This window comes from Malurus melanocephalus, unplaced genomic scaffold (genome assembly GCF_030028575.1).
Source record: "Malurus melanocephalus ecotype Western Australia unplaced genomic scaffold, MMel_1.1 scaffold_94, whole genome shotgun sequence".
Classification (NCBI taxonomy): Eukaryota; Metazoa; Chordata; class Aves; order Passeriformes; family Maluridae; genus Malurus; species Malurus melanocephalus.
The window spans coordinates 2,106,465-2,128,062 of NW_026623326.1; the positions used below are offsets into that span (position 1 = coordinate 2,106,465).

The following is a 21,598-nucleotide window of genomic DNA, read 5'->3' on the forward strand; positions in this document are numbered from 1 at the left end:
TCTGTTTCATTATTTTTGTGGCACCACTAGAAACTAACACCTACATTCAGCCATGGGGACTTGTTTAGGACATACCACGTACTGATAAAGTCACTTAAATTTATTGCTTCAGTTTCTTTCAGCTTCAGTTATCTAGTCACAGCAAAAGGCTTCCAGTGCTCTACCTGGAACTTTAATTTTGTGCAGAARTACAGTTTTGATGAATGCTTTGATAAAACAGGAAAGGCTATTTTGGGGGAAGTTGCTTTGCTTTTGTACAGTGGATTTTTACTATTTTAAACACAAGACTCTTTGTTTAAAAGAGAGAAGGCCTGCAAATTTTCWTGTTTACTTTGCCTTTGCTTCCCCTTCTGACGGGGTAAAATTTATCCAGCTAGTCACTGTCAGCTTAACCCCAAATTTCTCTGTACAGTGTCTGTGCTGGTTTTAAGACTGGAAAAAAATGGAGGGAATTGGAAATGCTGTGGACCACTAAATTGACCAAGAATGTCAAAGGGTTCAGCACTTGGTCTGGCAAGTAAACCATGGAGAAACTCAGTGGTGGTATCCCTCTCTGCAGATGAGTGGGTGGCCACAGCCCTCTCCTGGCCCCACAAGCCCTCTGAGAGGAAACAGACTGAGAGGACTTCAGCTGTGTATACCTGGACAAAGAAGACTGCCCCAGTCCTTTGTTTTCCCAGCTTGTCTTCAAAAACATGTTTGTAAAGGGTTTTTTAATTTTTATTGCTCACATATTGATGTCCCAGCTGTTGGGAAATCACAAAGACCGAAGGCAGTTCCACTGAGTAAATATTACACTTGTAATTAATTAGGTGAGATAGTTTCCTAGAGTAATGTGGGCTGTTCACAGAAAGGCAGAGCTCAGCCTTCCCTTGTGTTAGCAGGATCAGGGCAGAGAGAGGGGCCTTTGAAGGGACTCCACAAGTGGCACTCACAGAGTCTGAGCAATGGTTGTTGTACTGAGAAAGGGCTCAGCTCTCCTGCTGTAGCACTCAGGGCCAAGACACCACATCAGGGATTATCCAAAGCGCTCTGCACAGTTATCCAGGGGAGGAACTTGATGAAAATGATCTGAATATTTTTTTTATTAACTGCAAAGGAACCTTATAGATGCTGTCTTTTTTTTTTTCTCCTCCTGGGTGCTGCGGTGCCTCTGTGCAGTGCAGACAGTAGAGCAAGCAGGCAGTTCAGTTTGTACCATGAGGTTTTAAAACGAGCTCTGACCCAAAGCCAGCAGCCATAGCATCCCCACACYTCTGCCCCACCAGTCAAACACAAGCACCCAGAGGAGGGGCATAAAAATAGCTCCTTGAGTGAAGTCTATTTCTTCTGTATTTAGCCTGGAAATGCAGCAGTGGGGTGAGGAGGGGGGTTGTTCTGTAGCGCTTGGGCCATGGAGCTGACAGGAAGGTCATCCTCAAAGATCAGCGGGAGCATGTGCATGACTTGCGTCTTGTGTTTCCTCTGAGGACAGACTAAATTTAGCATTTTCACAGATGGACATTGAACTGTAATCCATGTAGGACTGTGGGGTGAAGAGTGGGATGGGAACTGTTTGCATGGGTTGTTTGCTGTGTAGCCGGCTTCAGTGCAGCACCATTCACTGTTGCTTTCCTCAGGGTTTTCTGCTTTGCTCAGTATTCTGTAACTTAGAGAATCCTGATCTTCTGCCCTGAAATTTTAAAAGTTTAAGCATGAAGGAAAAGTAAACTGCTAGTTCTAGGTTCAGGCCTAACATCCCTACTAACTTAATGTCAAACTGTGGATGTACTTTTTAATAGCGCCATCACAAAGATTGAACCTGCGACTTTTTTGTCCTTGCAAGAATTGCTCTGACACAAATACTAATGATTGATGATTTTGGCTTCCCCAAAATGTTGCCTCCCCACTCTTTCARCTTCCAGTCCGTCCAAAGGACTAATCCTAAATGTGGTATTTGTACCCTGTATACTGCTGGGCTGGTCCTTCCGTTGCTAATCTTAGATAAATACTTTATGAGCATGTTTTTTAGTTCTGCTAAAAATCCCATTTCCCTGACTGGTCTGAGCTGGAGATAGGCTAACTGTGATGCAAAGCACATGTGTATTAAATAATGTATTTCCAGTAATATAAATTATGTTTCTGTGTGTCTGCTTCAGCACACTGCACAGATTTGATATATTGATCCTGACACAAGAAGCCTGATTTTCCTGTCATTTATGGAAGCATTTTGTCACAGCACTTATTTCCACGTTAYACATTTTGCAAAAGAACCTGAAACAATGTCAAATTTGCTTAGTTCAGATTAATCCCAAATTTGAGAAAGTAGGGCTAATGTTATTGCCACYATGATGGTCTAAAAGTCTAGCACAGGAGGTTATTTACATAAATGCCAGTGTATATTTTTCCATTCATATTAACTGGTCTCTTAAAGGATATTATTTCTTCCTAAAAACGTTTTCTTTAACTCCTGAATTGTATTTTTTTAAGGCAGAGTACATATTTAACTATATTTTCCACAAATCTATTTAAATAAGTCTAGAACAGGACAACAGAAGTTAAGCTATTCTTATCCTTGGATGTCCTAAGCATTTATTAGAAGGTGCTGTTTTACATTTGCATCACATATTCTTCATAAATGCATTGAACAGTCATTGATTCTACAAAATTGCAATGCAGTCAATTTTTTTTTCTTTCCACAGTTTGCAAAATACAAATTAAATTTTACACAGCATAAAGATAGAGATAATTGCTTGCATATTGCAGGAAGGGTTGGGATGGCCTCCAGCCTCACCGAAGGTGTGCCTTCCAAGAAAAACAGTTCTCGTGCACTATCCAGCACTTCACTGATAAAGCAGCCCTCAATTCTTCTCCTTAGCAAGAAAATTTGCAGCTCCTGAGTGYTGGTGACTCCCATTTTCGTGAAGTGAACCTAAGGTTCCGTTTTTCTCACAGATAACATTAACTGCCTGATGCCAAACTACAGGTTTTTTATTTCCCTTTGCTTTTGCATGCCAAAAAAGATTACAAGTTCAACAGTAGCACCCAGTGTTCATTTCAAGGRCTTTTTTTCATTTCCTAGACTAGGGAGGAACACTGAAATATTTGAAACTCAAGATACACTTCTAAAAGGTATTTTTAGGTCCTTTCAGTTTTACTTCTTCCAGACTGTACCCAAATCCCTTTTTTCTCTGTAGATTTCATGTATCTTCAGGATTTTAAGGTAATGCTACGTTTTGCCAAGGAACATCTATTCAGTTTCTTTGGAAATCTATGGGAATTGTATATAAGTACCAGAGAACAGACTCTGGCTTTAAGAACCAAATTACATTCTTCAGAAAAGCACTGAAGAACTTATTAACTCTGCAGGACACAGTGAAATAAGAACGCTTTTCCTTTCACTGCCTACAAAAGTCAAATTAGGTTTCATGCTGTGTGGAGGAGTCAGGGTGCTCTTGGTGCCAGCCTGACCTGTGAAAAACCTTATTGAAAAAAGYTTTTTGCATGGATGGCTGGGGAAGGTAGTTCAGGCTTTCCACCCTGTAACCCTYGTWGCCATTTGCACATCTGTTCAGACAGATCTGCTGTGGCTGTGCTGGGCACACACAGTGCTGCTCCTCAGGACAGCTGCTGGGACACAGCCTTCACCTGGGAGCTCCACACATTCTGCCATGTTCATTCTGCTGCAGCCTTTCCTTATTCCAAAGATGTGCCTTTCTACTCGTAAAAATGCAAAAATGCTCATTACACTCGCATCAGCTTCTGATTGCCATCATAAAACGGGACATGCAGGCACAGAGATGGGCCTGAGCTCAGCAGCTCTCAGGGCTGGTGCTTCTCCCAGCTGAGCAGAGGATTGCCAGCCAGCTGGAAGTACCTATTTTGTCTCAGATGGGGAGGCTGAACCTCCCTGAGCATCAGGAATGTGTCCTGTGCCTACCTGAGCATTCAGGATCTACCGCAGTGAGTGGGATCACCAAGACCAGGAGATAGCACAGCAGTACAGGTGATGCAGCTGCCAYGCAGATTGAGGCTTTAGCAGTGAAATCTGAGCAATCCTGACAGGAGAATGAAGGCAGACTAAGGAACCGATCTGGGTTAAAACAAACCTTTTTTTCCCCCACTGGGTTAATTTTAACCTGGATCCATTTGCGGATCAGATTCACTGTAACRCTGCATAAACATTTCTGTTGGCAAAGGGGAAGCAGCCGGAAGGAGCAGGCACCTGGGAGAGACAGAAAAGGCAACAAAGGGTTTTGGCAGGACTGTTGGCTCTTGACAATTCAGAGTGYTCATGGAACTATCATGTAATATGGAACTGTTACATACCAAGACGTTGCCTGAACACAGGAATTAAAAAGTATTCCATGACATCATGTGCTTATGTCTCTCACAGAAAGAAAGGAGCGTTTTCTGTCTTGTGCTGACTGAAATTCCAATGTGTATAAATCCAGCTTTTGGCAGTGTCTGTTGGTACCAAGCAGAAGGGGCATTTCCAGAGTTTTTGGTGCTGGACTGGCAAATACTGGCATTCCCAGGAGCAGCATTTCCATACAGAGCATCAGCAGAAATCCTGCCTGTCAGAGAGCTAACATCCTCAAAATATTTTATCTGCTGGTATATGAACACCACACAATGAAAGCAGACAGAGGTGCTCCACACTGAAAAAGGAAGAAGKGTTGTTTTCTAACCAGTCATTCCACCAGCTGATAAAAATAGCTTTAAAACTACTCTTATTTTTTCAATTCTCTGCACAGCAGGCTGCCTGTTATGTGTGCCCTGGTTATTTATACCCACCATAAGTTTCAATAGCAGCTTTACAGATTCTTTTATGCTTGTCTTAGATCTGGTGKTGTAAATCAGAAAGCTTTGCCATCCTAAACATTGCCTGGCAAGATCTCCTCTGCTTTCTTTTTACCTTAGAATAAAAGGGAAGTGGAAAATAAAGTTAATGTAGTAATTTGGCYCAAATAAATACAAGCTGTTACAATACTGACATTGAATTTTATTTCAATGCCAGTGCAATTCCTCCAGATTGGCCAAACAGAGAAAATTTTCTCTCTAAGTAAATAGTGTGTGCCAGTTTTTTAATTTTTCTTTTAGCTTGCCTTGAACCCTGTTTGTGTTGGGTACTGGGTGGGGGAAAGGTGATGAACAGAACTTGCAATTTGCTGCAAAACATTTCAGGAAAATCTGCTGAATACTCTTGCATTAAACAAACAAACAAACAAACAAACCAACCAAAACAGGTAACAACTTACTCTAAAGAAGGAGAAATGGCATTTAAAGGAAAATCAGCTGTTGCTTGTACCATCCAAACAGAACAACCTCAGGCAAGTTAGGACAAGCAGGCCAGGAACACTTTTGCCACACTGTTAGTTTGTAGTTGCTAAAACAACTCACCTTTGTCATGCACAAGTGGGTGAGGCTCCTGTTTGTCTTGGAAAGCAGACCATGATGGGCTGAGATAGGCTCCTGATTTCCCCACTGAGGCCCAACACAGTAAGACAGGAGCCAAAATATGTCCAAAAGGCAGCAATTTAATGCTTCTTGTCTTCTGTCACGGGGTATTGCTGAAACTCCCAAAGATATGTCTCCATTCTAATGGAGATAAGTGCTTCAGGAAACAGAACAGAAAACCTGCTTTAAATTTTTATTTCACTTTTTTTCTGCTGAAGGTTTGGGGTTTTTTATTCTGACCAGCAGCTCATTCAGGATGTGCCCACCATCCAGCACAGCTCCCCAGCAGCCAATCGATACCGTACCAACACTACATCGTGTTGTGGTTTTGCTTGTGGGGCCTCCCAGGGCAGACTGGTTTGTGAGGTGAGGTTCTTTGCTGCAGCCTCATCTGAGTATAATTCATCTGGTGGTGCTGCTGGCAGGCCAGACAAATCTCCTCTGCTTGCACAAGACCTTGCTGAAGCAGTAGAGCCAGTCCAGGGACAGGTGAGCCTGCGCTGAGGTCTGGGAGGATGGTAACGGGGCTGTACTTTACACCAGTTTGTAACTGTTTTCTGAAGCAATTCACTGCCAGCAAATGGTTACTGCTTAGGAAGAAGCTGTATATATGGGAGAGTTGGTCCTTTGCCCAGGAAACCAGAGGAGCTGCACAATGTAGGAATCTGTTCTGAGATCTCTGAGAGGCAAAGTTAGGCTGGAGGTTGAAGGGACACATGTGTCCTGCAGGCGTGTTCTGCTCTCAAGAGTGGGTGAAACCATCCTGAGTTGTACCTACATGAATATTTTGGGGGCAACTCTAAATTCCCTTGAAATAGGTAACAGACCAAATCACACAAAAGCAAACATTTGTATCTTATTCTGTGGTCTGCTCTACACTCATCCACCTTTATCTGATGATTTTTTTAAAGCTACTTCAGGGGATAAATCTCCAAGCAACTTCTCTCCTTCTGTAGACTCTTCCTTCTTTGTAGGATGCAGAGAAAAGAGAAAAGATGGGTTGTAAATTAGGAAAGAAAGGCTGGTGTCAGTAGGGGACTTGTGATGTTTGGGAGAGGTGAGTGAGCAGCGTGTAAAGGTGACATACACCACAGTAGGGCAGAGGGTCTGGCTCTGGCCTTTGGCTTTGCAGTAGAGTTGGTGTGCCAGGATGCTTAGGTCATGGCAACTCTTCTAAGCTGCCATAAATCCTTCTTGTGCTGACATCCTCAGCAGAGGGATAAGAATGATGTATCCTAACATTTGCTGAACATATGCCTACATTGCAGTTCAGCATGGAGGTTGTGCTGGACTGTCTATATTTCTTCTTAATTTGTTTGGTTTAGCTAGTTGAGAACGTTCTTTTTTTTTACCTACCACTGTGCTGAACTGAGGAGCCAAAAACCTCTCCTTGGAGTTGTGCTTTCTTGCACCAGGAGGGAATATGACTCCATTTATTTATTTATTTTTAATTTATTTTATCTGTTTTAGTRCCCAATAAACTTGTTTCTTTTTCCAACTGGCACGACAAGGCTCTGGCTATTTTTAAAGAATGTGGTTCATTTGATTTAATCTAATGAATGTTTAGTGCTGTTGAAAATAGTTGGAGCCAGAGCCAAGAATAATGTACTGAAATGTGCTGGTTGGGCAAGGACTGCTTCACTCTGCCAAGCTGTTTCCCTCCAGTTGTTCAGATTTACCGGGTTTTGCGAGCAGCATTTGCAGGCAAGAAATATTGATCGAGGCATTTTTTAATACTGATTAAGGCTGATAGTGCCAGAGCCATATTTTGCCACACTTATTTCAAGACACATCTAACAATGACAGCTSTTCTTGTTCAATGTGGGATGTCTAATCTTTGTTTCAGAACACTTTAAAGGGAATGTGAAATGCTGATATCCTTTTATTGCACATAGGAAAATTGCATAAAATGGTAATTTTTTTCCCCTAAAGTCCCCCAGAAAGCAAGTGACAGAATGGGTAATGAAACCAGCATCTACTGGGTTCCTGAGGCTGCTGTGTAACTCTTGATTTCTCCATGAACTGAAACAAGAACATAATCTGAAAACAAGTTTCTGCTAAGTYCTTAGTCCTGGTATTTCTTCCTGACTGGTTCTCAGAACATCTATGTTTATTGTCCCAACTTCACCCTCTAAATTGCTCTGCAGAAGTACTTAACTCTTCCTATTAACAAAATTTAAATTTCACGCATGTCCTTGCTCTATCTGAATATGACTCTGCAAGCCACACCACGTATTKAAATGTTTTTAAAATTGTACAAATCCATCTTCCTTTTGCCATCCATGAGTTATTTCTGTTAGATAGTTGGTTTGCTATTCCTCCCTAAGAAATGAGTAGCTAATACTTAAGCTTCATTGGATTAAAAAAAATAAATCAACCATAGTACATCTTATTCCATGATAGTGATGTCCATAGGGATGGATTTTCTGCAGAGATCACTTTACACCCTAAAGCACAATGTAGGATTGACTTGCATACGTAATGAACAGATGCTCCTGACAGYTATTGCATTATTCATCTCCCCATGTATGTGATGGGGGGAAGGAAACAGCACCTGTTACTATGGGAGAAATATTGTCACTGCTGTTCTGCATTACAGACCTCCAGGGCAAYCCAGGCCAGCCGTATTTCACTGCATTTGTGTTGACCCAAAATGAAGCCATGRCAGTTTACATCCTCTTGTTGTTCTGTCCTGTGTTTCCCTCAGATAGGTCCCTCAGTTTACAACCTAAGAAAATGAAATAGCTGCTGCAGGTATGAGCGCTGGAGGCAGTGAAAAAGACTGTGTTCCATCTGTTACCCCAAAGTTTTCTCCAGAAGTCTGGGTAAAAGTATTAGAACTTAATTCYCCTCTGCCACAACAGTGCTTTTCACAGACCTTCTCAGATTTCATATGAAAGCAACTYAYATGCCTGGGGAGTTTTTAAAGGTGTATTTAAGAGTAGACAGAAGTAATTTCGTTGTCATCCTGACATTAGGCTGGGATGATTTCCCCTCCATGGCCTGTTGGGCAGGGCAGCACACGTGGCCCATGGTGCAGGCACACTGCTAATAGCCAGCTTCAGAKGCAGCCAGTCAGGACCATAAAATTTTTTTGTTCACTCCACAGCAGGTAATGATTGGAGTGTTTGGAGTGTGGTGCCAGGAGATGTTTCCTCAAAGAASTCCTGTGACTCAGCCTTCCAGTAAAAGGGTTTTATGGCAGAGAGGGAGGGCACCTTTTTACATGGGGGAATGGTTTCAAAGTAAAAAAGGAGAGATTTAGATTAGATGTTGGGAAGAAATTCTTTACTGTGATGGTGATGAGCCACTGCAACAGATTGCCTGGAGAAGCTGTGGATGCCCCATTCCTGGAAGTGTTCGAGGCCAGGTTGGAAGGAGCTTTGAGCAGCCAGGGRTAGTGGAAAGTGCCCCTCCCTATGGCAGGGGGATTGGAATAAGATGACCTTTATGGTCCCTTCCAAACTCAGACCATTCTATGATGCTGATCTTTGACTCAGGCACAAGTTAGAGCAAGGGCAGGGAAGTTTTCCTTGCCAGGGGACATACAGATAATTCATGGACCACAGTCACACATTAATTCATCCTGCCCAATAAGCTTCTAGTCCCAGACAAACAGTGCCTTGCCCTTCACCTAGGGCAAGTGGGCTGTACATATTTCCACCCCCCACACAATCTCTGCAAGACTTCTACATCCCAAAGGCTGAATGCCCTACTTGAAGCTAAAGACTCAGTGCAGCTGGCAGCACAGTGCCTATTACTGCCGCTGACAGATGTTTTTTCCCAGCTAGGGCTGGAGCTGAGCTAGACTGCCCACAGTATGTCTCCTCCCCATCTTTATAGGAGCTAATTGATATGGCGTGGTTATTAAGAATATGGCTTTCAGCCTTATTTTGTAAAATATTTATTCCATGTATAATTAATCAGTGAGTATGCATAGATGTATGTTTTTAAAGAGCAACTTTATAGAGATAACCTTCACAACCCTGCTGGAACTGTAGATTGGGGAGGGGTGGAGCCTGCTTCCTCCCACAGTAATTACTTCAATTCTGTTTTAATTAGGGAAGGAGTGTTTTTAAGAGCTGAGATTGCCCCTTAATTATGTTTTAAAGTTTGCCTGCAATTACGAGGCATACGACCTTGCTTCCCAACTCTCCTCACAGTCTCAGACTCCACGTCCATGTGCTGGTTTAGCGAAGCCTCATCCCCTCTCAGGGTTATTGCGGTGCCTCTGCTGCTACACAATCCATATTTTTTCACCACTCTGGCTCTCAGCTGATGGCTCTGATCAGCCCAGCCCACCCCAGGCTCCCCCCACCATGCCAGGCCTTGCTGCCTGGCTGACACAGAATTACAGAACATGCTGAGCTGGCAGAGACCCACAAGGCTCCTCATAGTGGACAACTCTTCCAAGAGTCATGGGAATTTAGAGATGACATGCTAGGCTTAGGCTGTTTTCCTGATTTTTTTTTTTAATGAGGAGTCTTAAAGGTTTTCTGAAGATGATTTTTAAAAGCCACCAAGAGCTGGGATCTGGTAAACCAGGTGCTGCATATGGCCTGCTCCTGCCTCAGGTCCTGTATCGCCAATCTGGGCAGATGCCACATGAGCAGTGAAATGCCAGTGAAAATCATGTTCACCTTACCTCTTTTCTGTTYGCAGGCTGAGATCGGGTGGGAGGCAGCCAGACCATGGGGCAAGAGGTGGGCGTGCTGTGTGAGGGTGGATTAGAAAAGAGAGATGCTGTTCAAAGTAGAAAGCAAGGTGAGGAGCTGCCTTCTCAGAAGAGCCCTKCTACAAGTTTTCTGAATCACTCAGAGGACCTGAGTTGGTGCCTTCTTACTGCCTGGCACTTTGGGTGGCCAAAAAAGCCACCTGAAGAGCTGCAGCCTGGGGAGCTGTGGCAGGGACAAACACAGAAAGGAAGAGGTGCAGAAGGTAGGGGTATCCCARCTGGTTCCCAGCCCACCTTTTCCTTCTCTGGCTGCAGCTGCGGTTTCTGCTTCATGTGTGACAAATTATCTCCCTACTACAGGCCTGAGTGCACCCCCAAGACATTCCCTTGCAGCTCCCAGATAGGCAGAGACCCAAGTCAAAGAAAGACACAACACACAGCAAACGGCACAGCAAACGGGAAACAGTTACAGTGCCCTTTATTCTCATGTACTGAAAACACCTTGGTGCTCAAGGGCATTAGCAGGAAAATTCGTATGCTTCAGGCGTGTTATGGGGTTGTCAGTCCTTCCAGTGAGGATGTATTCAAAGACGTTTCCTGCAGAGCAGCCAGAAGTAAAGCAGAAAGATTTCATATTTGCCCCTGTGATGGAGGGAGTCTCCCAGGGAGAGCCTCTGTCCRTCTCCTGACATCAGATATGGGGTCTTTCTGCCTTCAGGGTCTGCATGATCCCACCAGATGGTTACATGGAATCACTTAGTCCGGGCCTATCCCTGGACAACAGCACCCACTGCACAGGTTCAAGCTGAGGTGGGTTTGTGGGTACTCTGCTGTGGCCACAACCCTCCTTTCCTGTCCAGAAATGGCCTTTGGCCCCCTGGGAGTGGCACTTACCCCAAAGCCATCACCAACAGCCTTAGTCCAGATCAGCAGTCTGTGGCAGAAGTAGAGCTGTGCCCAATYGGGCTGAAGCCTTGGCTCACACTGGCACAAGCCATGCCACATCTGCCCTCTGCTCTTCCCTCTCAATACCAATGTCTGCCTCGGAGAAGAAGCTTGTTGAGTTTGTTCAGTTTTTGATGCAAGAGTACAAAACTATGATGCTGTTGCTCTGGAATCCTGCCTGACCTCTCCTACCAGCTGCCTCCAGCAAGGTTCAGGATGTTTTTGGCAGCTCCAGTTTTCTGTGCTTCAGGTGGGAAATCCTAACACAAGAGGCTGGCATCTTCCAAAGCAAGCTGTGCCTCTGGATCTCGAGTGTCTTGTTCCTGTGTCAGAAGGGTAGGCATTCCCTCTGCAGTGCTTCAGGCTGCAGGAAGCAGACAGAACCCTTGGGACCACAGCCGGCTGGGCAGTATTTTCAGCTAATTGTAAAGAGTTTTAGCTGTCAGATGCTTAAGTTAAGGAATAGGACTGGGGGCGGGGGAGGGGGGAGAGAAGGAAGCTAAGAACATTGTGAAGTTTTAAAAAAACCCACAGCAATACAAGTTTTGCCTTTTAAAGGCTTCGCAGGAACCCCCCTCATCTGCAACGTATCAGAGCTTTAGCAAACTTCCTCCCAGGCAGTTTTTATTTCTCGCTCCCGATCTCGGATGCCGCCTGCCCGGGCGCAGATACCGCAGCTCTGCATTTCTTTCCCCTGAAAACTCCCTTTTTCCCTGCAGCCGGCGGCGGAGCCCGCTGTGGCCGCAGCCCCCCCTCCCCGGCCGGGCCGGTCGCGCTCCGCCCCCGCCGCCCCCCGCTGCAGGCGCCGCCCCCGGAGGTGCGCGCCGGGCTCGGCGGGGACAGCGGCTGCCGCCGCCAGCGGCTCCGCCGCGCTGCTCGCCTGCTTCCAGATAGCTTTTTRCCTTTTYTTTTKTKKTTGTTTTCTTAAGGTCCTTTATTAGTATTGTTATTATTACTATTRTTATTTGATTTGTTGTTTTTCGCAAGCCGACCGGTGGCTCCTTGCCATGAGCAGCCCGAAGGCAGCATGAAAGCGGGCAGGCGCGGCTATCCCGCCCGCTCCGGTGTAGGATGGCTCCTGGCGAAGTGCTGCTGTTGCTGCTCCTGCAAAGGTCGGTGGGGCCCGCGGCTCGGRAGCCTGGCCCGGGGGGCTGCTGGGGGGCCGGGGGCTCAGCGGTGCCTTCKGCAGGGCAGGGTCCCTCCTTGGCTGCCCCGGGGACAGCGAGGGACAGCGGTGCCCTCGGCCCCGGGAACAGCGGCGGGAGAGCGGCGGGCGAGCCGGTAACGGGCACCGAGAGCGACAGGGCTGGAGTTGACACAGTTTTACAGTTTTACATTTTATCGTTGCTGGTAGGAAACACCCTGGGACTGTCGGGTCAATAGGGCGGGGAGAAATATTTGCTTAAATGATTTTTTTTCCCCCCCTCTTCCTTTCTAGTCTTTCTTGGACTGGGGTGGGAGCAAAATGCTTTGAGAACATCTGTTTCTCACAGTTCACAAATCTCTGAATGGTGATGGGGGAAGGTCTAGGGAAGCTGGCTGAGCTGAAATGCTGAGAGAGATGTGGGAAAGCCAGGGCAGCTGGAGCGCCTTGTAAAAATAAAATCAAAATCTGGCTTTTATGTGGAGCAGCGCAGCTCGGATGCATTGGCTGAAGGTTTTCCAGCCTGAAGTCTTTATGCTGCGATATGGCTCTTGAACTTGTTCYGGATAATGTGAGTTTTTCAAAGATCTGCTTGTGCTATTTCAATGTTTCCTGTTCTCTGAATGGCCCAGCAGAATGTCCTGAACAAAACATAGCGCTTTTTTTGTGTCTTTTTTTCTTCTTCTTAGTAACTAAAGCTTTCAAATGCACTTTTTTTTTGCAACTGTGGAACCCAAATAAAAAGCAGATAAGGATGACTTTGAGGACGGGTGGGCCTACTTGTTTCTTGAGGCACGCATTTGCACTGCAGGAGCCCTCTTTCCCCAGTTACTGAATTAGTCACACTTATGTGGTGACAGCAGCAAACTAGTTGGTGATGGAGTTTGCCACCACTTTGTAAGATGTGAGATTTTTTAGCCTGGGGAGAATATCCCACTTTGTGCCAAGGAAGTTATTCCTGAGGTCAATGCCCAAGACCCCGCTGTTGTGCAGCCTTCAAGAAGGAACCTGTAATCTGGTTGTAGGGGTAGGATTGCCTGCAGAAAGGTTGTGGTACTAAACCACTGTGAAAGCCAAGTCTCTTGGACAGCCTGTGCTTTAATATGTTGGCCCATGCAGCAGGCTGGAGCAGTATTCAAGCTCTCTGACAGAGCTCTGGTCTTGAAAATGTTGATTCTAACGGATTAAAATCTCCCTGCTGCCTGTCCTGCCTACAGGCGTCTCTAGAAGGGGGAAGGGGAAACAGCTGGCTCTTTTCTCTCTGTTTGAAATGTTAACTGTGTTTGCAGTTCTACTTTACTGGGTTGGTAACAAAAGGTGTTTTACGATACAGATTGATTTACTTCTTTCTTACCCTTGGTTGTAAACTTTGGGAAAAAAGTTCTGAAAAGCTATCTGTCATGCTGTATTTATTAAAAAAGAACAGAGATGATGGACATACTTTCTGAATTTAAGAAGGTACCAAACCTGACATTTGATGAAGAATTCAGGTGCCCCAGATTACAGCATCAGTGTGCCCTTGTTGGCAGCTTCTGCCATTAGGCTTGAAGATGCTTTAAGGTGGCAGCCAGACTTTTGAAGCTCTAACTTCATGTATTCTGTGTTGTCCTGGGGGGCACACTGTTCGTCCCTGGGCTTCTCACTGATCCCAGGCCTACAGTGCAAATAGGTGACTGTAGTTTGTATTGAAGATGAGTATGAAGCGCCTCAGAGCTGTTCTCAGTGCTGCCCCATAGGTGACCTTACCTTTTCCTTTGGAAATTCATCTTTGATTTTTCCTGGTTCCAGTGCCTGCTGTACCTTGGTCTTTTGCAGCAACTGAGTAGGTTTTGTTGTGAGAATAAGAACTGTCCGGTGACAGAAATAGGGAAGATGAGCCTGCAGTCTGTGCTCAAACAGTTGGTATGAGCTGCATCATTGCTTTTCATGGAGCTTGGAAGCTGTGTGGATGCTTGATCTCCAAATAGCAGCAATAATGCAGAGCTGAAARAACCCAAACCCGAGGTCCCCTGTGTATCATGAAATACGTAAGTTTTGTGAAACTGGGCATTTCTCTGAAGGATTTTGACAGATGACTCAAACTCTTTTGCATTAGTATTCCACTGTCTATTGCAGCCGTTGAGATCCTGATGCTGCTTTTTTRCTTGTTTCTCTTGGTGAGTTTCTGATCTTGTCAGCTTTGCCCATGTACAGAGCTGCTGGGATCCATCCAGAGAAAGCAAGAGACACTAAGTACCATTTGCGATTTTGCTCTGACCCCGATAGTTGGTTGCAGGAACTAAATAAGGACTACTTCTCTGTTCTGCAGTATAGAGAGATACGAATCCTAATATAGGAGTGTCTCAGAGCAAAGTCTGTCACTCGCTTTCAGCCATAAAAAGGGTAGTTAGGAGCAGGACACTTGCACAGCCTTTAGGCCAGTGGCCTTACTAAGCCAAGGGAGTGCAAGCAGGGTTTTTTGCTGTGCCTCCTAAATGCACAAGTGCAAAGTGACCTGGTGTAATGGGATGCTTCTTAGTGCTGCAAAGCTGTCCCTGGTAAGAGGGTTCAAATTCTGATGGTCTTCTGCTAGCTAGAAAGTCATTGAACTCTCCTTAGAAATCAGCCCAGGATTTGCAATTGAAYAGACCTTATTTCTTTTAACATGAAGTCGGTCTCCTCACTTACCTCTGTGGTCCAGGTTAGAGGTTACTTAAAAATTATTCTGATGAGGGAAAATACAGAGATGGGAGGGATTCCTGCTTTGTGAAATGTCTTCTGTCTTTTCTAAATCTGGTGGTCAACTGCATGCTTTGGATGTGAGAAGATGAAAACTTTGTTGCCTCTAAGCACASAGCCAAGTCCAGTGTGTGAGTGCCATTCCTCTGCACTCACCTTCTGCACAGGGCTCTGAAGCTCATCAGCAATGGGAACATGGACATTGGGTGGAGACTAAAYTCCAGGCTCTGATGCACAGGGAGCTGTAAAGACTAGCTAGCGACTCAGATTTAACCTGGGCATTAAATTCTGTGTGCTGCCCTAAACCCAGGGCCTTATTTACAGGACAATTTTTTTGCAGTAGTTCAGCTCATTCAGGTCTAGCCCAAACTGGAGCATGCTGGGGTCTCACTGCCCTAAGRGACACCAGGAGGAGGAAAGCACAAACAAGGTGTAGGAAATGCTTTTCTTTGTGCACAAGGAGAGAAATGTTTCCATCTGCTAGACTTGAGAAGCTTGCTATGAGCTTCAGACAGAGAAAAAGGTCTGTGGGTAAGAGTAATCAGTTATCMGAATAATTTAAGAGTTCAGCTGAGTGATATTACATGGCTGCAGAATGGCTTCAGGTGAGAATAAAGTGTGCTTTCTACTTGAGGGTAGCCAGAAACCTGGAGGATGGATTTAGATGGATGTGCCRTATTGGCTTCAATGAAGAACCATCCTCTGCCTCCTGGAGCAGTTGCTCTTCTGAGTAGGCTGCTGGTTGTATCCAAACTTTTAATTTCAGAGCAAAAGAAACTTAATCTGAATGTCAAACCTTAAACTCAGTGTGTTAAAGTTGAAAGGTTGAATGGGTTTCTGTCTGTGTTAAGTTCCTGGTAGCGCTCTTATTTTAAATTTTCTGTCCCTCCAGCTTCTCCTAGCTCCTACATTTTTGGTCTTTCTGCAGTTTTCTGTTTTTCTGTCTTCTTTTTCTTTCTTTCTTTCTTTCTTTCTTTCTTTCTTTCTTTCTTTCTTTCCTTCCTTCCTTTTCCTCTTGCCTAAATCTTTGCTGTAAGATTTACAAAGAAAGCTTGTCTTGGCAGAGTGATGATGACTTCTGTGCAGTGAAGGGGGTTCAGCCAGTCACCTTGTACATCTTTCCTAGCTGGGCAGAAACAGAGCCTTAACTGGAAGTTAGGAAAACCAGCATCATTACAAGRGCTGTCAACAGCACATTAATAAAAGTTATTTCTTCATTAGGTAAAGAGTGAGATCTGATGGTGCTTTTTATAGAAGGTGCTGACAATGTTGCAGGGAGCTGCAGAGCTTAGCTAAGGGAACTGGTACCTTTGTGCTGAGTGGTGGCAAGAGACTGATCTGCAGTARTATATTTAAGCCCATAACATTTCCTAATTTGAGCATATTTTATTTAGTTCTTCAGGCTGAGCCATGGTYGCACTGTGTAAAGCATAATGGAATGCATGGCCAAAGCAGTTCTGTCAAAATTGAGGCAGAGGAGAAAACAATAGTAAAATTAAGGGTGTCAACCAAAGCTTGCTTTGTTTCCTGGTCCTTCTTGAATGAGAAATATGAGGAAACTGTTGGGTTCCCCAAATAAACTCCTTGGGTGATGTCCATCTGTTGCTCATTAGTTGTATCCCAGTCAAGTCGAGAGGATCAAGTGTWCTGGTCCTCTGCAGGCAGTGTCTCTGCCCCTCAAGCCAGAGTTGAGCTCTGCTCTTCRTCCTGGCAAATGGCTGTGGAGAGGTTTGTGAGAGTTGTTGTTATTTCCTTCCAGTTCTATTAAGAGAAAACTGGTAAGCCCATGACAGGAACATCCAAGTCCTGTGTTTTCCCACCTCTGCAGGCTGAGTCAGGAGTCAGAGTAGGTCATAGCAGAGAGTTATTGGAAGGGACAAAAGAGTTGATGAAAATGCTGCTCAGTTAAGCGAGCAGGATTAACGTGACAAGGTGAATACTGTTAGCAAAAAAAAATATTTTTTGTTAGTGTGAAACTGTGCTTTCTCACACCTGCTCTACGCCCTCCTGACACATAGTCCTCAATTAAACATGTCTCAAAAGCATGACTGACAGTCCTCATGCCAGTCTTTTGGGGTGAATAGACACGCCAGTCTGAACCTCTTACCATTTGTGTGTGTGGCAATGACACATAGGGGGACTTCAGGAGAAGTCCTGGGGCTGATGAGTAACCTGTGAATGTGGGCAGTCAAAGGAGAAGCGCGGCCACTGCTCTGCTGGCAGGCTGGGGGAGCAGACAGTTCATTTTAGGGTTACTTAGTTGTAAGTGTTGTTACATCTTACCTGTTTGCAGGAGGGYTTTTGAGGGTAGGAACCTTGTTCATAGATACAGCTGGTCAAGTTTTCACCGGTTCTGTTTAACTGTGAAGTATTTCATGTCCAAGAGCACAGGAGGGTTGAGCTTTTCACAAGTGCTGCTGGACCTGACTTTGTGCTCCCTGCTCTCATCTGCCACCAGCCACTTTCTGTAAATCTAATGTTTATCCTGTGCYGGGATGCTTTAGTAACTTCCTCTCAGTTCTCAAGATCCAAGCAATAATTATTGTTTTCTCTCTTGAAAGTTACATGCACTGCTAGACAGCTCTGACTTTCCTGATGCAAGTTAGCTCCTCATCCTTTGGTTTCGTGTCTTCCTGTTCTGACTAATCCTGCAGTCGTTTGACATGTGGTTATATACAGGATGCAACAAAAGGGGTACAGAAAATAAACTTTCAGATATTAATTCATATGTGGAAAAAAGATAGCAAGAGCTTCCATAAACATCAGCTTTCAGTTACTGGTCTGGGGGTGAATACGTGCTGGGGATCCTTATTATTCAGATTGCTCTGTTGTTTTCAACTTCTATAAATTCACCCAGCCTGAAAGAAACATGGGATTTGCTTTTCTGCAGGCAAAGCTCCAAAAGTTTCCATTCATTCCAAGGAACACATGGGAACCCACAAGGCTTTATTCATCTTGTCAAAAACCTGAAGAAGGGAGACTTTATTCTAAGGAAAAGAGAACAGATAATTGTGAAAAATATAGCTTGGGTAACTCCCTGCTCAGTGCRAAGACGTGGGGTAATTAAACATGCTGTTTTCCTATAAAATAAGTGCCAGATAGATGTATTGTTCAGGAATTCAATGCACGGATGCTGGAATAAAATCTATCCATTTTGAAGTGAAACAAAAAGGGCAGTTATTTCACATGACCCCAGCAGGATTTTGTTTGGGTTTTTTCCCAAACTGTTAYATTTCAGCATACACCTTGTTAAAACTTATGTGTGTATTGGGAAAATTAATCTATCATTTCAAAGTTAAAAACCCCCAGCTTCCAAAGTTTTCAATCTAAAAATAGCATCAAGATACGTCTCAAGCACCCCAGAACTTATATTTCAGTCTAATTCTTGTCTGTTAAGAGGCTTTATGAAAACATTTTCCTATTTGGCAAAAGTTGCAATTTCTTTTCAAAAGAGAGGAATTGGTTGGGCAGTTAGTGATTACAGTAGGGATCTACAGATATTGTGGTTTTCAGTTCAGTAAGGAAATCCAATTTTCTGGCAGTTTAGCCACTGCATCAGTTGCTATTACAGAACAGTTTAATTGCTAATATTGCACCACAAAACTGTGTCATGTAAAGTTACTTTTTAATAGAACTAKAGAAGCATATCTGGCTGTTTTCTTAGAAAAGATGCGTAGATCACAAGTAGGACTTCAGGACATGTAAAGAGTTATTAGAAAATAATGAGATTATTATTGCTAATGAGATAAGCTTGAAATCATCTCCCTTGCCCATTTTTTGCTATTGGAAAACCACAAACCAAAAATTAATGTGTTTGCTCATAGCTTCTGTTTTTTTGATGTGGCTGTTTATGCTGAAACACAAACCAGTCCTTGAATTAAAGGTAGTGCACCCTCTTGGGTCTTCTGCTGGGCTTGACCTGGCTCTCACTCCTTCAGCCTCTGTCCTGGACCAGCCCCACAGTGCTCTCCCAGCAAGCTCAGAACTTGGGAATCACACACATCACCTGGGCTCCTTTCATATAATTAGGACAAAATATGAAAATGTCTCCAGTGAAGTCCTAATGAGATGAAAAACAGAACCTGCAAGCTGAATTACAGCAGTTAATAACAAAACAGCCAGGGAGTTTCTTCTCTTTGATGAGAGAGACCCATTACATATACTTCAGTTTATGTATTTGTAATTTATTTTTTGGTAATACGGCACTCATAAGATCACCTTGCAGAAAGTTCTGACTGGGTTTTTCTCCTGGACTTCCCAGTACTTTGCAGTGCTTGTCGGCGCTCCTTTGCTGTCCAGGAACCATGGTCACTTCTGGAAAAAGTGTGTCTCGTTTTGTGTGTTGCCACATCAGGAGTTGGTAACTGCTATTCTGTTGCCCTTAYTGCACCAGTGCACTTGGTTATCCCATGTGGTACAGCCATTACTAGTCCTGGCACAGCTCAGCAGCTTGGAAATCTTGGAACTCCTGCAGAATTATATTCCAGGCTGTGAAGTTCCATAAAGGGATGAAGCCTGGGAGACAGGMTTGCTGGGAAACCATTAGCAAACATCCTGAGGAACCAGTAGGTGGTTTCTGGTGGAGATTGTTATCTTTTGTATTGGAAGGTTATAAATGAAACATGGAAATTTAAAGTTGTTGTGTACACAAAAGCACAAGTACAGTCTATACATGAGTTTTGAGCAACAATCTCTTGTTCACTAGCTCAGGAAAACAGTGAAGCAAACATTTAGGGAAGTGATGGATTGTGGCCTGTGATAAGGGACTGGGTTTAGTGACCATGGAGGTATCTCTAGGTTTTCTGAGCATTTTTCCATGTTCATTTTTCGCATGGAGCAAGCAGCTGAGAGCACAGAAGAATGTGGCACATTCCCAGCTATAGCCAACTCCTCTGAGTACACTTTTTCATGCAGTTGAGGCTTGCTGACAATTACAGCTACAGACTGGACATGGCCTGTTATGCTCTGMTGGGTTTTTGTCTCATCCCTTTGTAAAGCACGTGCAGTGTTGGTGAGCAGAGRTTTCTCACATCCCCAAGATACCTGGAACAGCCATAAGCTCTCTGAAAACAAGTTATGGCTCAAGGGGCTCTCTGAAACTTCCTTGAGGTCATGTAGGAAACCAGTGACCAACTGAGCATCAGGTCATCAGCAGTTACAGCTTCCAGATTCATATGGAGCAGTTGAGTTCAGCCTTTTTGTAGGTCTGCAGTGCTGGGGAGCACATCAGCACACCCGGGATTGCCTGTTCAGGGTGGCTGCTGGATGACTGTGGCCAGAGCAGCAGTTCTGCTCCTGTGTGTGTGTCCCTGCTCATCCACTGCAGCCCTGAAKCCCATTTGTCCATGCTGAGCACCCCCGATGAACAAGGCCCCAGCTGTCCTCTGCCACGGGAGCGGGAGCCAAGGCAGGCCATGGGAAGTGTTGCACAACGGGTATAATTTAACCGCATGCTGAATAAATACACTTTTGAGAACTCTTTTGAAGAGATGTTGCCTAATTAATCCTGCAGGGGGTATAATATGTATATTTTTGAAATCCAGTTTTAGCATCGCGCAATTAGCTTTTATGGCCTAGGGATTCTGATTTAAGACATTCTTTAGTTACTAATGGTAATCTGTTGTAATTAGAAATGCAAATGTATTTTAGATCCAAATGTGTCTGAGTGGTACAATGTAAAATGATGATTCACAGTGAGTACCATTGAAGTGCCTCAAGTCTGGTATTCTTTGTACCTTCTGCATTTTGAACTCTGAGGATCAACACAATGTTCAAACATCGCTCTCAGCTGAAGCATGTGGAGGCTGAATAGGTTTCTTTAGGAAATGGAATAAATATTAATCAACAGGGATTCTTTCTGGGACGGCAGAGGGAAAATCATAGCTTTAGGCAAGAAGGAGGGAGATGCTTTGAATGTTAGCATTCAGCTCCACAGGAGCAGAGCACAGCTCCCACCAGGGCACAGGTGCTAAGCAGAGAGCAGTATCTTAGTTGACTTTGTCTTAATGTCAGAGAAAATGCCCAAGCTTGAACATTCCAGGGTGCTCATGGTGGGGCAGTAGCTGCTCAGAGCTGTGTTGCTGTAAAATTTGATCTGGCTGTGTGTCTAAGACAAGCCTAGAGCAAGGCAAGTTCCAGACAAACATCCAAAGGCTGGTGCTTGCTGAGTATTCACTGCAGTCACTTGTCCTGGAGATACTAAACTGAGAGGCAGGTGATGTTTGTGATGAGACGTCTTAAAATGTAGTAACAGATCACCTGTATTCAACAAAGCCTTTCTAGAATCAAAGAGCCTCTGTTACTAATCCTTGTGTGCAAATAAGTTTCTTTTTCCTGATTCCTTTGAAACAAGGGGCCAAAAGAAAGCAACCACTCAGCAATAGTTTGTAATGAAAATTTATTAGACACATTGCTTGGTAGAGCATTTTTACAGCTGTTTGTGATGAGACTTGGCGATGCAGATGGGAACAAAGCAGTTTATGCAGGGTACCTCTCCACATCTCTGCTAAGCTGGAGGTAGATTTTTTTTTTTTTCCCTAAAGTGGCTGCTGGTACGGAGCAATGATGTAGTCACCATAAAAGCTGTGGATGGCTCTGTGTGGCCCTCCAGAAGTCACAATCAAYGAGTTTCTTAGGACTAGCCTCCCTGGGAAGGCTGGTGTCTGGGTCAAGGCACT

At 44.4% G+C, this 21,598-nt stretch overlaps 1 protein-coding gene across 10 annotated transcripts in view; it reads left to right on the top strand.

Moving 5' to 3' along the window:
• The window catches only part of KALRN (kalirin RhoGEF kinase), a 464,979-nt gene that overhangs the window by 380,332 nt on the left and 63,049 nt on the right, over window positions 1-21,598 (top strand). Inside the window, exon 1 of one of the 10 annotated variants that reach the window (XM_057368585.1) lies at window positions 11,979-12,171. The exons of the other annotated variants lie outside the window; for them this stretch is intronic. Coding sequence (XP_057224568.1) covers window positions 12,087-12,171 — 85 coding nt within the window. The 5' untranslated portion in view covers window positions 11,979-12,086. Of the gene's footprint in view, window positions 1-11,978; window positions 12,172-21,598 lie in introns of those variants that run through there. 10 annotated transcript variants of the gene reach the window in all.